Source organism: Gastrolobium bilobum, unplaced genomic scaffold (genome assembly GCF_033153095.1).
Source record: "Gastrolobium bilobum isolate Gb01-03AN ecotype WA unplaced genomic scaffold, APGP_CSIRO_Gbil_v1 utg6685, whole genome shotgun sequence".
Lineage (NCBI taxonomy): Eukaryota > Viridiplantae > Streptophyta > Magnoliopsida > Fabales > Fabaceae > Gastrolobium > Gastrolobium bilobum.
The window spans coordinates 175,947-197,216 of record NW_026898013.1 but is presented as its reverse complement, the minus strand read 5'-3'; the positions used below and the strand labels follow the sequence as shown (position 1 = coordinate 197,216).

Here is a 21,270-nt window from a genome sequence, read left to right as displayed (position 1 = left end):
TACAAAAAGCAAGACACAAATAGAAAAGAGATCGATCGAAATTTACTTAAAAAAAATAGTAAAACAAAACTTAATGAAGTGAGAACTAAATTAAAGGGTGGTGTGTCTTGGAACAGAGTACAAAAAAATTGTTATGTATGGATGGGAAACCCTTTTTTCATATGTTGGAGATGACCCTTTCAAGTTGTTGTTCCCTATATTTATTTATCTTTCTAATTTAATTATTTTTCCTCTTGTTTATTTTTTTTCTCATTTTTCATTTGTATTATTTTATTTCATTTTTTTCTCAAATTTTTTTTGGATTCATTGACCGCAACCCCAACTGATTTGACTGATTTGAAATAAATGCGTTGTTGATTCTTAGTTAATGGTCAGTATAATATCATTAAAAAAATAACTTGAAACAAATGACGCAAAAAATTCTTGAAGAGCCTCAATGTAGCTTCCATATAATTTAAAAACTAAACAAGAATAGATATTTCTCTTAAAAATAATTTATTAAGAGTCTCTTAAATTTAATCTCTCTGACTCTTACCACCCCCTCTCTAAATAATCATAATATTATCCTGTTCAATCTACTGCGGTGCATTATACAATAAAAACAAAAGTTGGAATAGTTTTTAATCTTTAATCAGGATGTTCCCAGGTACATTGTTCCTGCAAGACTAACTCATTAAACATTATCACAATTTTTATAGTTTAAAATTTGATTATTTTTCTAAGAGTACGACTCACTACTAAAACCAACCTTTTGTGGATAAACTTTTTTTTAGGTACAAATTTAAGGTGGATAGCATAACTTACACTCACCCATCTTTAATTCTTATCTTATTTGCCTTCACAAGATACACCAACCGCCATTAGCTATCAAACCCAAAGGACAAAAGGTGCTTCTCAGTCCAGTAAAGCATACAAGGTAAATTTAATATAGCTAGCTCTGTACATTGAAAATAAGATCACGTAAGCCTGGTAGAGTCAAAATTTAAAGTTAAATGCCCACAACTAGCAACTGATACTTTATAAAAATCCGTGTAATAATACTGTTTTGACTAAGGAAAAAAAAAAAAACACTCCACGAAATGTCTAAACTGCAGCTCCATCTGGAATTTGCCTCTGGTTGCTCAACCTGCAATCACAGACATTGTTCGGTTGAAATCAAACTACAACAAAAGCGCTATGCAGAATGCTAACTAGAATATGATGCTACTGTACAAAGTGCAAACACAAAAGCATTAACCTAGTAGGAAACAACATAACTTCCCCTTTTAAGGCACTTCAGAACAGGAAACTAAATCAAACTTACAATATCAGCCTCTACAGTTGTGGCACGTGACATGGGTGTGGTAAAAACATATATGTTAGAATTTGTGTCCTTACCCCTCTAATGTTTTCTAATCAGATTTTACCTCTATTATTTAATATTCTTACCATCCTCAAATCTAAATTATCAATACAGTATACATTTAAAATTTCTATATTAAAGTAATTAAAATTATACGAAAATGATAGCATTTTTATGTTTATTTAATATTTTACCAAGCATTGCACCAGTAACAGCGCTAGTTTAATAGTAATGTGATCATGATGGAATGGCAGTGATCAATATATCAAATTCTGCATAATGCAGCAACCAACTTACGCTGTCTATAACTTGATTCTATAATGTTTATTTACACGTCCACTGTGCTCCTGCAGAGGAAAAAAATAAAAGAGATGAGATGCAATCAAGAATTAGAGATGCTCTGACATTCACTTCCCTAAAAACCGAAACATACTTTCACAAGACCAGGCGGAATTGTATACCTCTAAGTTGACAAACCATTGGCAATAAATAGCCTGCCACGTAAAAAATAAAATTTCTTGCTGTACATCCTCCCTCCTTTTCTATTTTCAGCTTGTTCTCTATCAACAGAAAAATGAGTAAATATAGTTGTACCACTAATCCCGAAATTGTACATAACCTGCATATAAGTCAAGATTAAAATCAGAAAAGAATGGCCATTGAGAAATAAAAGTTCAGGGAACAGAACATGCATCTACCTTTACAAGGAAAACATGCATGTCCATGTATTAAAAAGAAAGAAATGCTCACTTTAGTCCGACTCTCTTTGATTCTCCTACCCGTAAAGAGAGATTGGACGGGAGGAGAAAGTGCAGTTCCCACTGGTAGAAGCAAGATTACAGTTAATGCAAAAATCACAACTTCCTCTCCCCAGAATTTACAACTTCACACATTTACAGATTGACAAAATAATAATCCCTCCAGAATGAGAAGAGAACAAAAGATGACAATTAATTTCAAACTTCTAAGTCCATATCCACCTATTATATCTTCAATTTACAGAAGCCGACTTCTGAATCCTGATGCCTCCACACTATCTCAATGTTTGCCAAAGATTTCATTCTTGTACACAACAGAAAGCAACTAAAATTCCTCCGACTGTAAACTGAAACTTCCATTTCAATGCGTATGGCAAACATGTATAGAGGCAGTATTAGCTTCACCAATTGGGAAGACTGATTTGAGATCCAACATAATAAAACTTGCCCTTTGTTATTGAATTCAGACCGCTTTTTTGTCACGATGAAGGTTTTATACAAGACCAGGTAACACATGTTCTTAATGGGCTAGAATCATCTCATGATTAATTGGACACTTTAACGATTAATGGCTTCCACAGCCAGCCGTACCAAACGTAGTAACCCCTCCACATCGTTAAAGCTAAAATCAAGAGCCTTCTTGATAGAGGAGATACCATCTGCATACTTGCCCACACCTGGGCTTGAATTAGCAGCTGCAAAAGCATTCCGTGATCTCTTTGAGGCTTCCATGGCAAAATTTACATCCTGAGCCTGCAAATGATGCAACATGTCATTCATTTCCATGCTGATATGCAACCAAAATAACATCGTCAACAAAGCATGTAAGCTAGCGTAACAGTTGTTACTATGTAGGCTTCCCTTTTGGTAGGACTTAGTCATTGTTGCCAACAAGGCTACTAAAATTGCAATCCAGATCATAAGACCATATGGTTTTGATTTTACAAAGCTAACATGCCCTAGCAATCTGAATTAGGAATAGAATTGGAATCAAATGGGATCACAAAAGGATTGTACCTACTATCATACCAGATTTTTATTTGAAGAAATTTTTTACTCATGGACAATTTGAACAAATATTTTAGTACACCAAAATAAGATAGCCTATCAAAAAGAAATTTCAGAAAGTTAGATCATAAAATCTATAATTTCTATGTCTGCAGTTCCTAAAATCTGGAAAAGATTCAGCCTTAAAACAATCTCAGTCATCTTTCCTTGATGATCTTCTTCTTTTTTGAGAGTTTCATTCTTTCAATTGATTTAATGGGAAACACTAGGATTCTTTGAATTCAAACAGTTGGCTTATAAGTAGATTTCTTTTGTCCATCTTTACAGTTATAGGTAAAGCTACAGTTATTTATTTACTTTTACTGTGCGTATATATTTAATTTATCTGTGTTAGCCTTGGTGTTCATGTCTACATTTGTCACCTTGATACAGCTTGAAAAAAGGATTTATTAGGTATGTTGTGTCAAGCTAATGACATACTGTAATTTATTTTGTTGCATTTTTCAATATTGTAATTTTATTTAAACTTTTAGCACTTCAATATTTTTTACAGAATCCTACCATCCTTGACCTGATAAATTCAATCCTGTAAATTCCCTCAAATCCTAATTAGGAACCCAATTTCACAACATTGATTGTCAATGAGTGAAAGCATTGCCTAAAATGACAATCAGTACATTATCAAAATTGAGCAACCGCAGATTTAATGTAAAGCTGTTCTCCTCAATTTACTGTAAATTCCCTCAAATCCTAATTAGGAACCCAATTTCACTATGATTTCTATCAAGTTTCTAAAGCTGTTCTCCTCCGCCACGACAGGAAGGAGGGTGGCTTTTGTTAAGATCATTCTTCTGTGAAAAAAAACTATATACTTACAAAATTGAGCAACCGCACAAAATTGGGACGATTTCGTGCAGCAATAACATGGTTTCCAGCAACTTGGGGCGAATTGACATTCTTGGATAAGGCAACCTTGTCAGCTGCTGTAGGGTTATTAACATTGTCAACATCAGAGGCAGACGATGAAGGAGACTCACCTGACAAATGAAACAAGGTCCAAAACAAAAAGGAAAGATCAGAGCTTGATATACTCCCATTTCATCAACATAATCTCATGGTCAATGGCACTACTGAGAAAGAGAAACAGTGGTCCATTCACATGATGAAAGGAAAAACATTTTTAGACTTATTAGCATCAAACAAATTAGACATATCTAACTTTTCTTCTTCCTGTTCTTATTCTTCTTCTCTTTCCCTTTTTATTATTCATACATCAAATCTCAAACAACAACGAAAGAGATATATATCCATCATTCTGCCATATAGAATTTTTGCCAGATAGGCAATGTTCAGATAATCTATTATAATGCATCCGACATGATAATTTTTCTATAAAAGGACCAGAATATTTTACACTTATTTGTTGAAGCTAGGTTTATATGTTTATTTATCAGATGGAGATGGAATTGATAGGACATCAAAGACAAATTCAAATGGAAGGTGAGGACTTAAGAAAGAATTATTGCATCATGCATACACAGTGGAAATTGAGTATAAAAAATCGTTACCAAGAGGAGTCATTTGCAGGGCTGTCTGCAACTCATGCCGATCTCTGCTTGCACTAGCATGTGAAGAATATATTACCCTCATATATGCAACCTCCATGCATTTGTAGGCCAGAGCAGCTGAAGCCATGTCTTTTGCTTTCTCATACTCACGGGCACAAAACCTATCAAATGGAAAATATCAAGATGATGCTACCAAAAAAATAAAAAATAAATCAAATCATAAAGGCTAATATAAACAACATAAAAATCTTATGCAAAGTACAGTAATGAGGTTTGAAGGCATACTTGCAACATAATATAACCATAAATAAAGGAAAGAATGCTTATATCAGTATTTGAAAGAAGGGAAGATAATATGATCTTTAAAACAAGTAAAACCACAATGACGAAGAAAAACTGTTGTCTTACTCGCACAATTTTGCTGTGCTACTATATATTTTCTTTGATTGAATCATATCGCTGTGCTTAGCATTATCATTGTTGCCAGATTCTAACAGAGAGGCTCCATGAAGAAACTTTAGGGCTGCTTGGAAGTAAAGGCTAGTGCTCTCAATAGTAGATCCGGAATTCTGTATGATAAACTTAAAATTTGTAAAATAAGATTCAAGAAGAGTTAAAAACACAAAAATCTAAAAGTGACCGAGTAAAAACCTTGAGACGATCAGCTAGATGCTTGAGATCTTTAGCTTCTTTCACAGCATTGTTAGCAGCATGGCTGTAAGAATCCCTTCTAACCGGACTACGGGCATCGGGCTCCTTTGACAGGTGTCCATTAAGTGTAGGATTTCTTGAACCAATTTGTTGGGTTCCATTTTGATGATCAGCCTTTTTCAATTGCTTTTTTTGCAGCTTTGACACATCATCAACTTTGGAAGGATCAACTTCCATATCTCCATTTCCTTTATGGAAACCAACAACTGGTCGTGGGCAACGAACCAATGTCTCAACGTTAGATCCTCCAGAGGGCAATGATGACAAAAACTTCCCTTTTCCAAGTACTTCTTGATCAATTCTTTCCGAAAGAGACCTCTTTGAAGATCTTTCAGTATCACAATCTGGCAACTGATTCTGACTGGAAGGATGTAATACCTCCTGTTTGCATATGGCATCTATACTAACTTCTTGAATATCATGCCCTCTATTTGAGTGTTTCTCTTTTTTCCTACTCTCATTTTTTCCTGTATAATCTTTCTTGACAGCATGTGCATTCTCACTTTGGTCAGGCTTGAACCCAAACTTCTCCTGCAACTTAACTTTGCCATCCCTATGCTTTGCCTCATGTAGAGGAGACAGATCTCGAAGTTGAATAGGAGAACTTGCATTCTTCTCTTCTTCTGCATGTGACTCTGACTTACAGCCCTCATTGTTTTCCTCCAAACCTGATTCATTGCCATTCTTCCTTGTATGAGACACATTAGCACAATAAACATCAGTCCTGTCTTCACCTTGATGCTTGATCAGCTCTGTAACTGGATATGTCCCACCTTGGGCTACGGTGTCCAAACCACCATTGGTACAATGGCTGGTTGTTTGAGCTTTAGGTTTAGTATCAGACATATGATTAACACCCTTGTTCTGAAAATCAGATCTGTGGGCGATGGTGAAAGATTTGTCCTTCCTAGCTGTTCCAGATCGATCACTCCTACTATCATCTTCACCATCCGAGCATCTTCTTGGACTATCCACAGCAGCAATGTCATGAGAGTCATCTTTGCCCATAATTTCCCTGCTTGTAAACTTATCTGTAATTAAATTTCTCATAGGCGACGAAGAAACTGATTCCACTGGTGAGCCTTTCACTTCCTGGAAGTTGGCTTTGGTTTTATGCGAGCCAGAAACCTTAGAAGAGCTTGAAGTGGCAGCAACAGAAGCCTGTACAGACCCCAAGTCCCTTTTTGAACAGTCCATACCATCCAAGCTTCGATGTGACAGAGTGCTCTCGGGATTTTGCCTGAATTTCTTGTTCTTTGTATTAGCTTTTTTGTCTGTCCTACCACTTCCTTTACTGGCACTTGATTCTCTACCTTCAGATTTTGAATTTCTTGCCTTCTTTTCCTTCCTGAAATTACTGAACTCTTGCTCAGAAATTCTTCTCTCCTGTAGTTGAGGATTTCCTGTGCTGCAAGTTTGAGCATCCTGATACTCCTTCAATTTCCGCTTTTTCACACTACCAATTGAATCATAATTCCCCAAATCCAGGGATCCCTCATCCAAGGAACCCTGACCCTTATCTTTTGTGTTTTCAGCAGAAACTGGCAGCCTGACTTTTCCCGATTTGGAGTCCGTTGAAGTGGAGTGATCTTTCGGTCTAGTTCGATCTTTGGAAACTGATGAAAAAGTGCTGTTTGAGCTATGACCCACCTTCCTAGTGGTCCCACCCTGTTCTGGAGTCCACTGTTCGTCAACAGAATTAAACTTGTCAGTCTTACCTTTCTTGGATGGTCTAGAACAATCTTGATCATGATCCCTCCTGCTTTTCCCTTTCATATTCTTTACATCACCTGACAAAAAAATTTCTGTAATTAAGATAATGTTGTAGAAATTTAACAGGACTTTGTTAGTTACTACTGAGTTGATAAGCACAATTAATATGTTGTTTAAGCTACCTCTATCAGAGTTGTGCTCCAGCATCCTCTGCTTATTTTTGTGTTTCTCCCCTGGAAAATCAGCTTCACTCACAACAGATTTGTTCACATCATTTAAACTCCTACTTTTCACTGATGACTGCAAGTTTTTCTTTATAGCATATGACACGTGAGAAAAGCCATCTTTATTTGTAGAATGTGATACCTCTTTTACAACTTTTTTCTTCCCCCTATGCACTGCATGCGGATCATTATTTAGCTGGTGTTGGTCAGGATGCTGGAAAGCTGCCCTGGTTCCTCCCATCATAACAGTTCCAGAGACATTTTGCAGGTTGCTTTGACCCTCAAGAGGAGGCCCTTGGTATAATGCAATAAGAGCTTTAGTAGTTTCATCCTCAGTAAAACTACATCGATTCATGTCAGGCCTGCATATTTATGCACATATTGTTAATTTAAAGTACAAACATCTATGTACTGAAAGTGTTATCCAATGTAATCAAAATAAGTAATTCTTTTATATGTTAACAAGCAAATAGGTGGCCTAGTGAAGGATCAAACCTCAGACATCATCATCACACCCCAATCTTAAAAGACAGGGGCCAGTTCCAATTGAGCTACAAGCTCATTAATGCTTAGTACTTTAATTAAGGACAAATATATTTAAAATATTTAACCAATGAATTAGAACTTACAGCCAATCAAGCATACTACACAGCCATTTTTCGGGTAGGTTATCAGGATTTGTGCCAACAGGAAGAAGACGCCAATTATGACACCTATCACACTGTACCCAATTATCGTCCATCTCAACAGGAGGCATCATTACAGCATCCCCTTTTCCATTCTCTGCATCAATACCATGTGCGTTTCCGGTGCACCAGACATTTGTGGCAGTTTTAGGGTATACTTCAGCTGTTAATGGCTTATCAACTTTCTTACCACCTGATCTCTCCTTTGCTCCACAATTAATTGTAGGAGTGCTCCTCTCAGCCACCTCAGATTCCTTCGGTTTATCCTCATAAGGGGTTTCCAGTGAATCCATTCTGTCCTCCTCTTCTCCCAATTCCCCAAAGAAATCTCTATATGCATCTCTAGCCTTTCCAAGACCTTTTTGAACTCTGACATCTTCAGTTTCAGTTTTTGATGTAGAACTATCATCAGAACTCTTTTTTGTTTTAGGAACCAAAGAGGCACCAACCTTCAAGTTTTCTTTTTCCCTCTCTATAACCATGGTGCCATGAATTCCTTTTGACTTCTTTCCCCCAGGAAATGGATGTTCTGTCACAACTGGTAATGCTGTACTGTCTTGTTCACACATGCTACCTCTCTGATTAGCCTTCCCAGGAGGTTCTATGCATTCAGTGTTTGATGCTGTCCTAACTTTGGAAACATTAGATTCAGATATTATTGAATCACATATTTTATCTCCATGAGGATTGTCTTTCGCTGTATGACATGATAAATCATCCAGAGAAGCCTTATCTCCCACAACTTTTCTTCCTGAACTTCCCTTTGCCCTCTCAGCAAAACCATTCACTTCAGTAGATGTTGGCTCCACCTGTTCCTTTTGTGCCTGATCAGAGAAGGTTTTCTCCCTCAGCATACTCTTGTTGGCTTCCTTCAATGAATCACATGGCCCATCCACAGCCTTTACTGAATCATCAATGAAAGAACATGAACTGGATAAAAGTGGAAGCTTCATGGTTTTTGACACTAGCTCATCCAATGCATCTGTACCTTGTTCCTTCCTTAACAGCACTCCAACATCATTACGAGTATTCTTCTTAGCGCAACCATTGATTTCCAATGAGGACTCATAACCCTCCCGAGACTTCGCTTTCTTCCCTCCTGACAATTTTCTGTCACCTTTTACAATATTCGATTCATGCAGTAATATGCCAGAACTTTCTGGCTCATTCATATGAACAGGACCAGAGATGCTATCTCTGGCATTCATTTCCCTTTCAGTTAATTCAATGAGATCATTGGGAAGAGGCGACAACAGCATAGGGAGGGTTGTCATGATCTGTTCCAAGACACCATTAGGGAAAATAAATAAAACCTTATAATCTCATCAAGCACAGTATAAGGAAATAAAGGAGAATCAAATTGCAGGAAGATAATTCACCTGAAGGATACTGGTTGGAGATTCAATGGGAGCATCTTGAGGACCACGAGAAATTCCTTCACTTTCTGACGGGCTGTCATCCGGTGATGATGGCGACACATCAAGACCAAGTCCACTGTATATTGCAGCATTTTTTCGAGTTGACAAATTGTCAGGGCCCATTTTGATTCGAACCTTCAGTGTCTTCTGGTCTGATATACTTGTAGCTTTCATGTTTAGAGACTCATTCTTAGAAGTCAATGCCTCAGCACCAGTGATCGTCATGCATTTTTCTTGATTGGTTCCATCATCAAAAGAGGATGCCTTAACTGTAGCCAGCCTTGAAGTGCTAGCAGAACCTGGGCCAAGTCTCAATGACTGAGTCCCAGCTGAACATTGTACAGCATCCCCTTGCCCACTCTGTAAAGTACAAATTGATTTGAAGTAAATCAAAAATGAAAAATAACACAAGGCCAAATCATAAAACCTCATATCCAACCATCCAATTTAATTAAAAAAATGTATCACAGACAGACATGCCCCATGTTAGTGTAACTAATGTACCTCCAGTTGCAAATTATTAGGAGATCTGGATGTATTTTGACTATGAATTTTTTGTGGAGTTCGTGGATGAGACCAAACAGGAGAGCGCTGATAGGTGGGCAAAAATGATCCATAACCACCAAATTTTGCCCCTGTAATCATCAATTGTTTCACAATATCATTAGAACAAAACACTATTTATTATATAGGCCTACACTAGATGAATCATGGTTCTGACAATTTAAAAGTTACCCAGATTCTCTGCAGACACTCCGCCTTCAAAATCTTTCTGAAAGTGTCCCAGAACATCTTGAATTTTTTCATCCTTAGAAAAAAAATTCCAAAGGTATATCATTGAGAGAAAAGAAAGAAGAACAAGTGATCAAAAAACGGAAAAGGCTCAAATCTGAAGAGATGTAGACATGTTTATGACAAGGAAATGAAAAGCATCTACAACTCCAGATGTGTCAATTAGCCATCTCACAGTTGAGACACCTTTCAAATTAAGGAAGTTTCTTCAATACACACAACTTCCAGAATACAAGTTTTACGAACCAGAGAGAGTAACAAATGTATTTCATGCTTTCTCATAGTTATAAAGGAGAATCAGACAGAATAACTCCACTATATTTTGGTGCATAGAGGCATTAATAAAAGTCTATCTCAGGGAAAATATCATTCCAAAACTGAAAACAGGAATTCACAAGCAAAATCACATCAACAAATGGAACATTTACTTCTTCGTGAAAGGAAAAAGGAGAAAAATCAAACAAGGAAAAAAATGCTTTACGCCACCAGGATGATTCAAACAGAATTTCTATCAGCAGATCAAGCAGGTTGATCAGAAATTTCCTCAATAACCCAATGCATCAAGCTGACATCCCAAAGACCACAAAAATTTGAAATCATTTAGAACATCCTCTATGTAAAACACATACCAAATCCATTCAACTCGCAAAAAAATATAATTTACATATTTATATAAATTATACCATACCAACCACGGAAAAGAATTCAGGCCTTGGATCTAACAAAGTAAAACAAGTTAACACCAATAATTCAAAACTTTTAAAACGAAAAAACTAAACTTTGAATAGCAGAGCAGGCAAAATCAAGGTAAAGGCCCTTACAATGTAAGAAAGGGCAACATCGGGATCAACGGCGGCGTCGTAATCTTCGTGGTTCTGGTATGAGCACGCTTCACCTTCTTCAAGCTCAGACTCCACCATCTCTCTCCTCCCAGCACCCAAGCCTAACCCTAACCCTAACCCTAACCCTAACCCCTTTATTGCATCCCTACCTCCTGCAGAAATCATCCAAGTAAATACCAAAAAATATAAAAATCAAACCCTCTAACTTAAACCTCCACATTGAGAACCCTTCATCCAAATCCAAATCCCAGTTCCTCTTCGATCCATTCTTCAGAATCAAATACCTATCATAAGTATTCACCCCCGCGAATAATTGTAAATTTCAACACGATCTCAGGCTCGCGTAGAAATCACAAGCTCCAATTTCCCAACAATTAGAATAAAATTAAAACCACAACCTTAGATAATCGAAAAACAAATTCAAGAAAGAAAAAAGAACTCGTGTTTGATTTTCGGAAACTCTGAATGTTATTCTGCAGCTAGGATCGATCAACACACAGGTTGTCTCTCTCTCTCTCTCTCTCTCACCGTGTCTCTGTTTTTGGTGAATTCAGCAGCCGCGTTTTTTTTTTGTTTTTTTATTTTTATTTTTATTTTCGTTAAAAACAATATTTTAATACCGCGGTAAGAGAGGGATTTGAAGACTAGTTGATAAGAAAAAAAGTGTGAAATAAAACATCTTATGTTTTGTTTCCTCCTTTTTATATTCCCACTTCCAACCCTCCTTCCCTTGTCCTAAAAGTTTCGCAATTGACAAATCCAGACGCTTAAGCGTGGCGCGTGATTATACTTGCATGCCCGTTTTTACCCTTATAATTCGTTTATTTTTTTTGTTTTACTCAAATAATAATGTATTTCTTCATGAGTCAACATTCTTATATTTACAGGTCGTTAAATTCTTTTGTATAAATGTTCAAGCACACTATTAATTAATAAATTCATTCGTGTTCTTATACAATTAAATCCATTGCATTCACTTTTAAATGGTGAACATACCAAAGTATATATCTAGTCATGCTTTCGTCGGTTACGGTTCGTTAGTTTTGTGAAGTGAACTATGGCGTGCAATGATGGAATAAAGTTTGAGAATAACAATAAATAAGGCTAACAAGGAAAAAAAAAAAAAAAGGATAAAAACATGTCATGTGGGAAAAAAAAATTAAAATATGACTATTTTAATAAATAATTACGAATAGGTTACATTTTGGATATTATTTTTAAATTTATTGTGGTCATTCACGTTTAAATTAGGCTTGACTCGTAAATTAATAGTTTAACCGTAAAACTTTATAAGGTTATAACTTTTGACTCGGGTATCCGAATGAGGTAATTCTTTTTTTGATTCCGCATAACTTTTCGAGATCTACGCAATGATATCTCATTTGATATATTTTATCTCTCACAAACACAATTCAAATTTACAACAATGATACTATAAAAATGGCACCACAGTGGATTAACTCATCTATAAATAAGATGGCACCAAATTTCCTATTAAATACAAAACGCAATCAGTTCCTATTAAATACAAAACGCAATCAACTCCTATAACATTAAATTTAAAATTCAAATAACCTCCAGAAAATTTATTTGAATTGGCGACAATCTGTAACCAACTCATAAAATTATAACGCAATCAGCTCTTATTAAATACAAAACACAATCAACTCCTATTAAATACAAAATGCAATCAACTTATTAAAGGTTATTTGAATTTTGAATTTTGAATTTAATGTTATAGTACCATTATTGGGCTTAAATGAGTGCAATATATTCGTAATTAGGTTCAAAACGGCAACTTATTCGTTTTTCTTATTAATAATAATTTTTAAATTTTTTTTGGGTAATACACTATATAATACAATTATTGCAAATTTGAATTGTGTTTGTGAGAGATAAAATATATCAAACGAGAAGTCATTGCGTAGATATCGAAAAGTTATGTGGAATCAAAAAAAGAATTACCTCATTCGGATACCCGAGTCAAAAGTTATGGTTTTCCAAAGTTTTACGGTTCGTAAGTTGACTTTTTTTTTTCCACTTGTCAACACCAGATGATTCACGCCTAAATTAGGCGTGAATGCCTTGCGAGTCACGCCTAATTTGGGCATGAATAGTCACGCCTAATTTGGACGTGAATGAATGCAATAGATCCGTAGATAATTTCAAAACATCTATGTATTTATAATTATTTATTAAAATAATATTTTAATTTTTTTTCGCATGTCATGCCAACTAAGGTTAAATGGAGGAGAATTAATAATGAAGTGTAAAGAATGCTAAAAATTGTTGTATCTGTTCTCAATCCTTTGATAAAACTGTTCACAAGCTATAGAAATTTGTTTTATGAGTTAAGATACCCTTGAAAGATACTGAAGACCCACCCGTTCCCTTTATTGTAAAGCTATTTAGTATTTACACGAGTTTTTACTGATGGATAGTAATAACATGGAATGTTGTTTTGTTTATATAAAATATAAATATATATATATATATATCACATGTGGAGTAAATATTTTTTAATAGTTTATTTACTAAAATTAAATAATTATATGTTTAAGTTTATTTAGGGAGTGTATTGGATTGAGATTTCAAAGGATTTTAAAGGATTATTTTTTGACAAAAAAATCCGTTGGTATTCAATTAGGATTTTAAAGGATTGAAAAAAAGTCATGTGGTATTCGATTAGGATTTTAAAATATTATTTTAGAGTTCATCCAAATTTGATAGTATTCAATCAGGATTTTAAGAAAAAGAAAAATAATCTTGTGTTATTCAAAAATCTTACGATTTTAATGGATTTTCTATTGTGTGGATTTCGTGAGACTTATTAGTGAAAAATATAAATAGAATGTCTCTCTCACAATCTCACTCTAACCCCTAGGATTTCTTGAGATTTCGTCTTCTTCTTCCTTTGGTGGGTCGACCCACTTGAAACCGAGTTCGGCCATGGGAGCTTCGTCAAAGCTAAAAAATAACAGATTTTTGAGCGATTTTCATCATAAAACAATCAGAAATAACAACCCAACAAGATTTTAAAATCATCTCAAAAACAGCAAATTTTGGAGCAATTTTTAGAATTTTTGAAATTTTAAAAATGATTTTTTAAGCCATTGGTCATCATTTTTCTTAGTACTAAAATGTACGATTTTTGTATTAAAAATAACATAAAACAGTGAAAAAATAATAAGGAAACAAAAACTCCAAACCAATTTTCATTTTACATCAATGAAATAAGATTGATTTAAAGAAAGATTGAAACTTTCATAATGTGAACTCTATGTTTCATAATAATACATTCACGAATGAAATTCCTTCGCTACAGGAAATGATTTCAAACAATTTTTGTGTCAACAAATCACTAAAAACTTATTTTTCAAAACCTCCAAAGAAATTTAAGATTTTAATGTATCGATTGAAAATAATTTGAGAAATTTTCTAAATTTTCATGTAATAAAACTCAGAAATTCAGATTCGAAATTTTCTTAGAATACTCAATAAAAACATGCATATGATATATGGTTAGAAAACTCTCATCATGTAGAACAAAAATCTCAAGGTTTACAAGATCAATTGCAAAAAGTTTCAAATGAAAAGTTATCATTAAATATTACTAATTGAGAAAATTATATTACATTTTACTTTTTTTTTATTAATATCTTTGCATTTCTTTGTTAACTTCTTTTATTGACTCTTGTAATTTTGAATATTTGTTAAAAATTATATGGTTTTTTAAAATCTTATAAATTCGTATTGTCCTTTCAAATCTTATAAATTCTATTAAAATCCTTTAAAATTTAATCTTATAAAATCTTGATTGTAAAATAAGTCTTTTAAAAATGTCTTTAAATACTATACAATTCTAAATAATCTTTTAAAATGCATAAGATTTTTTTTCTCAAAAAAGTCTTTTAAAATTCTAATCCAATACACCCCCCTTAAGAACGGATAAGAGCTATTGACAGGGCTCCACCTTAAAAAATATTGTTTAAATTTTTTTTAATATAGCTAAAAAGTAAATTTTTAGCTCCTAAACAAATTAGTCATTGATTCTATAGAGTTGAAACCAGTGTTTCAAAACTCAATTCGGTTATCGAACGGTTGAAGTAGTGTGTGGTCAGTGGTTCAACCGGATTAAAAATAATATATACTAAATATTTTTTTTTGAAAAATATATAATAAATATTAAATTATGAACTTATGTCCAATAAATAAAAGTGGTCTAATGGTAAACCTTCTGATCCTCAAACAAAGAGATTCAAGTTCGAATTTCGTTACTTGCAAAATATATATTTTTTTACACAATTTAACTTAAAATTGGTTGAACCCGATTTTTGATGCGATTCAAACCGGATCAACCAGAAGGCACCGAATTACCGAAACCTGGATCGACCCAACCAATGGTCAAAAGTCATAACTTGGCTTACGTGTAACTTGGCTTGACCCATTACACATAGTCTAACTATTGATTGAAGAAGTTTGAAGTCAAAAGAATTATGGCGTACTAAGCATGATTCACAAGTTAGTTCTAAGTGTCGGGAAAACCATAACTACTGCAAACCCCTTGATACATCATATTGGATCATCGAGGAAATTAAGGGGACATTTGGTACAAGATGTTTTTTTTAGATTCTCGAGATAGTGACATTGAGAATCCTATATACCCATGTTTGGTACAATGATTGTGAAATTTTTCCCGGGAATCTGATTTTTCCAAAATTCTGATTTGTAAACACTTTTTAAGGCAAAATGTCATCCAAGAATACCACATGGGGATGGTATTCTTGGATTTCCAAGAGGTGGGAAATTATTTTGACTTTTGAACCACTAGTGCGGTAATGGTGCTACTAGCGCCAAATAATATTTTCTTCGCGCTAGCACCAACAGTGCAGTTTTTTAAATCACCTACATTCCTTGTAATCTATATTATATTTAAATCATAGCCGTTCTATGAAAAGTTTTGCCACGTGTAATTCTGATTTTGATTCTTTTGAAAACTGTAAACTTTCCATCTTACACAAGTTTTTTTATAAAAATTAAATTATATGCGTCATGGGCCAAGTGAGACCTGATCTATGGTGCAACCTGATTAATTTAAATGTTAAATTAATAAAATTAATTGGAATTCAAATTTTGAATTTAAATATAGTCATGAAATTATATTTGATGACAATGGAGAAAATTGAATTAATTAGATTGATTGGCTCAAATTAAGGAAACCGATTAATTAGATAGATTGGCTAAAATTAGGGAAACCAATCAATTGGATTAATTGAATAAAAAAGAAAGAAAGAAATTACCCAATATGATTGGGAAGTGATGGGTTGTTAATTAAGTGGTTGATTAGCCATCATATTTAGTTTTTTCCCTTTATTTAAATGGGGATAGGTTATTTTGCTACTCTTATTTTGCCTAACTTTGTCTACCTCTTTCAATACCGTTAGATTACAATTTAATCCAATGGTGGATATTTACTATATAAAATAAACTCTTTTACTCCTTTCTCTCTCTCATTGCCTCTTATTCTTTCTCTCTCCTCTCCTTTCTCTCTCTTTAATGGCGCTTCAGTATAAAAAAAAGGTGTGAGCTTTTTTATCAATTCATCTAATCCAACCATTGTTATGAGCATTTACATAAAAAATTGAAAAGGGGTGTCAAGAAGAAACAAACCCAGATGCCCTATGTTATGGGATCAAGTATGCATGTTGTTGGGCATAACATATAGAGAACATAGATCATTTTTCCACTTCAAGGTGAAAAACAATATAAGAAAAAGAAAGGAGATAAGTTGATTCGATTTCAAATTTCAACAGCAAAATAGAAATGTTACAGTAATCATGGAATAATTCAAAGGGAGGGATTCTTCATGGTTTTCATTTTTTTGTATTTTTGTGGTTTCTACCATGTTCAATTGTATTAGATTCAAGGAATTCTGAAAATTATATTCATCCGGCATAATTATCATACCATTAATCATTGATTGGATTTAGATTCAAATATAAATTCAGATTTTAAATTACGCAATCAATAGAGAGAAAGGGAAGAAAACAGAAAGAGTGTGAGAGGTAGTAAGAAGAAAGAAAGGGAAAAAAAGATTTACTTTATTCCGCAAATCTCCACCATTAGATGAGATTGTAATTTAACGGTGTTAAGAGAGATAGGCAAAGGTAAGTAAATTAAGAGTAGGCAGAATAACCTATCCCATTTAAATGATATATTTTTCTTATTTTGCTCCATCCAAAACCCTAGCAGAAAATTACTCCATTCTTTGGAAAGTTGGCTTCTGTGCACATATTTCTTATGTTCTCTATTTGTTTTTCTTCTTCTTTTTAAGCTGTTCTTCTACATTATGTATTCCAAATATGATTTTATAAAGGATCTTAACCCTACCAAAGAGGAGTGGAGGATTAAGGTTAGGGTGGATGGGACTTGGAAGGTTCCTAATTTGTATCGAAAAGATTTTGATGACAATGCAGAGTTGGTTCTATTGGATGAACAAATAATACTTTTGGTTTCTATCTGCCATAATTGTTGTGAAATAATATAATTTGGTTTTCATTATTTTACTAATGTGTGTGTTTTGTAGGATTGAAGGATCCATGCTACTGTGAAATGTTCTTGTTAGAGATATATAAAAAAAACAATTAATGTAGCATCACCTAAACAACTTAAGTTTTTTGGTTGAATTGGTTATTTACATGCTATCAAAGTCTCGGTATCACAGGTTTGATCTTCACCGCCCCCGATTTAATTAATAATTAATTAAGTCTTTGTGGAGTTTCTTATTACAAGTAGGTGGGCCTGTACATTATCCACCATTCAAGTCCAGAGGGCTCTCGTGTGAGGGGACATGTTAGATATATATATATATATATATATATATATATATATATATTATTAATGTAGTCTCACCCAACAACTAAGTTTTTGGGTTGGATTAAGAATAAGTCCGGATTAAAATTCGTGAAGGAGATATTTATTTATCAAAAATTTCAGAGTTGGTTTAAATAGTGACAATTTCAGTCCAACTAGGCCTGATTATCTTTGTCTTTCAACTTGAGGATGGATGTTAAATCGATTGTTGATGCTACTTTTCATGCCAATGAGTTCAATTTTGTTGATTTTGACATTATTAAGAAAGAAGCACTTGACTGCCCTCTTTTAGTAGGTAATATGTTTTGTCTCTAATATTAATCACTTGATTCTTTTTTATTCTAATGTATCGGTGATTATGGACTTAAAAAAAAGGTGTCGTATATACTTTTAAGAACATGTAATTTAATATAACCGGATGTGTCTTTCCAAAAGCATTCATTTTCGTATATGCCTTGATTCTATTCTATGTTATATAGTTACGTTTTAGGCTTTCGTCTGATTTAATGGAAAGTAGTATGAGGTTGACTCAGTTGACCACTCAATCCTCATATTCTTTTGAAAATGATTTTTTGAAGAATACCGAAAAGAAGTGTATCAGTGATATTAAGAATTGTAGGGAGGTATATTTTCACAATTGATGAATGTTTTCCTATATCTTTATTGGATTGTGTTTTTTGTGTTCTTATGTTTTTATTATTCATATGTCAGATTACGACGTGCATTACTTTTGGAACCATAAAGTCGATTGAATCGAAATACAACTAGTGGTACAAGTCCTGTAAGAAATGTCTGTATTCCGTTTGTTTCGATTTTGAAAAATGGCATTGTAAGAACTGCCAGAAACATTGGGATAATTATCATCCAAAGTAAGTTATTGTCCTCATCGTGTTTTGAATCTTAACATTTCAATGACAAAGTACTGCGCATTTCACTTATTCCTTTGTGATGCGTAATAAAACAGCCAGTGTTAATGTCTGACAGATTCAATATTCAAGTGAAGATTGTGGATAACACAGATTTTGCATCTTTTCTTCTGTTCGATAGAGACTATATATGTTGCTTTGTTGGGAACGAGTGCTATTGATTTACGCGAGCAACATTTCAAAAGAGTCTGATTCTAATTCCTCCGCATTTTCTATTCATTTAGGTTTCTTTAATAAAAATTAATTGATTAAATTAACTTTGTATAACATTTTGATGCAGGGTGGTGATTTGGATCATTATTTGGGAGAACTTAACGTTCTTAATGACAAATTAATGTTATTTAAAGTCAAAGTAAAAAAGAAGAATTTGGAATCATACATAGAGTCAAAATATCAAGTTTCTAAAGTTTGCTACCGAGGAACTATTATCGCATCATACCTTAATTTTGTTGTTGACCCGAATGTATGTTGTTTTCGTTTTCAAACGTTATTTGATTATATTAGTACTTTATATTAGTTTTACAAATATTTTTAATTTTCAGGATCAAGCAATATTCGATAATGCTTGCGACACTGATGTTGTATCAGCAGATTCAGAAAGAGCTGCGATATCTTTAAATTAAAATCAAATTTATCAATTATATTTTTTTTATGTTATTTGTATAACATTTCATAATTTTATACAATTTTAATGTCTTACCAGGATGATGAGAGTCAAACATGTGATAATGCCGATGCTGATGATGTTTCCCTCACTTTGTTGTCACCATTGATATTAAAATATATGATGCCGTCAAGGAAGAAAATTTTAATTGTTCAATTAACCCTTATAATGAAAAGATTAAGATAGAGAAAGAGTTAAGTGCTTACCCATTATTTGTGTGTTTATAATTTTATATATTTCTATATTCTATATCATTAATACAGTATAGTAACCCCAACATTTTTTTTAATTAATTCTGTTACTGAAGTTGAAGACACCTTGCTGGAGAAAAGGAAGTTACGTATACACAGAGCTGCTGAGGAAGAAGTTGTGTAGCATCAACATTGTTCTGGGTGTTGTTAAACTATATATTTGATAATTATTAGACAGTTAAAAAATATACAATGTCACTATGTTTATTTGACGTTTAAATGAACAATTTGTATGATTGTATAATGTTTAACATGAGGTTAAACATCGATTATTTAACGTTATCATATTTAATACAATATAAATTTTTTTGTGTTTGTTTTTCTTCTTCGTCTTCTGAAGTTAATCTTCTGCAATAATTAATATACAATAATTCACTTATTACTTGAAATTTTGAAATATTTATTACTTTGTTTGATTATGAAAAAAAAAGTTTAATGAAATACATTTATAGTAAACCATCTTCAACTAAAAAAAATGAAGATACACATTCTGCATCGTAAAACTTTATTTGTCATTAATTTTTTATTTATTTATATGTATCGGGAAGTTAATTATTATTTTTGTATACTACATATTAGTCTCTTAATCCTGATTATTACCTTCTGATATTTCTTTTTTTTTCTTTCCTAAACTTTATTTCAATGGCTGATTCTTCACTAATGTAATATTTTTAGAGTTTATTATAAATATCATTCAATATTAAGTTACAAATTCCTTATCTATTTTATCTTTTAATTATTTTTTAATAATTATGTTTTGGAAAATTTTATTTAAAATCTGCGTTAACTTTTACGAGACAAACAAACCGACTCCTTATTTTCTCTGTGCATCGCACTGGTTAAAATACTAGTATTTAACAATCAACTAAACATAGAATTAGGAAACTTGAGCCAACATTCCTAGTAATATTTTGGCCTACCAAACAGCTTTTTGGTTACATTTATATTTTCAAAAAATTCATTTTCCCAGCATATTCCTGGTAATCATGATTCCTAGGCATAATATTTTTTCTCCTCTACCAAATGCCCCTAAAGTAGTTAAAGCATACTTGATTATATCACAACAATTATGGTTTCTTGATGCCTTTGAATTTTAGGATTGATGGTCTTCTTTAGTCAAATCACTAGAGTGCGAATTCTTGTTTGGAAGTTATCTCTTAATGGGGAAAGGAAATTTTTCTAATTCATTTAACATATTGGGGACCATATCTCTTTTTCTGATTTCTTATCATTGGGCCCACCAGGCTCTCATTATACCTTGTTGAGCTAATGTGGGTATACACTCATTTAATATATACTCATTGTGAACTCTAATTAGATTCCTTAATAGATCACTTAATTTGCTAAATAGTATAATATGATATAATTGATAATTAAATATGTAGCCCACAATAATGTAAAAAATAAAATTTACAACAATTTTAAATTTAACAAATTATGATCAAATCCAAGTCCAAATGAAGTTACAGATATCATTGTGATTTATTCGGCAAA

General features: G+C 33.2%; 1 protein-coding gene across 2 annotated transcripts; it reads right to left on the bottom strand.

Annotated features, from left to right (window-relative positions):
* Positions 1-905: 905 nt before the first annotated feature.
* LOC133312224 (cysteine-tryptophan domain-containing zinc finger protein 3-like) lies at positions 906-11,601 on the bottom strand. Of its 2 annotated transcripts, none has more exons than XM_061513401.1 (14): positions 11,042-11,601; positions 10,164-10,236; positions 9,933-10,063; positions 9,390-9,788; positions 7,954-9,287; positions 7,283-7,686; positions 5,328-7,177; positions 5,085-5,245; positions 4,677-4,837; positions 3,985-4,145; positions 2,041-2,853; positions 1,804-1,961; positions 1,640-1,689; positions 906-1,126 (listed from the first exon to the last, which is right to left on the bottom strand). In XM_061513401.1, exons 1-11 carry the CDS (start codon positions 11,225-11,227, stop codon positions 2,659-2,661), a joined length of 5,055 nt encoding a protein of 1,684 aa, XP_061369385.1. In that variant the 5' UTR covers positions 11,228-11,601; the 3' UTR covers positions 906-1,126; positions 1,640-1,689; positions 1,804-1,961; positions 2,041-2,658. The 2 variants fall into 2 exon arrangements, with proteins under 2 accessions (XP_061369385.1, XP_061369384.1); XM_061513400.1 differs by having other exon boundaries at positions 2,093-2,853.
* Positions 11,602-21,270: the final 9,669 nt, after the last annotated feature.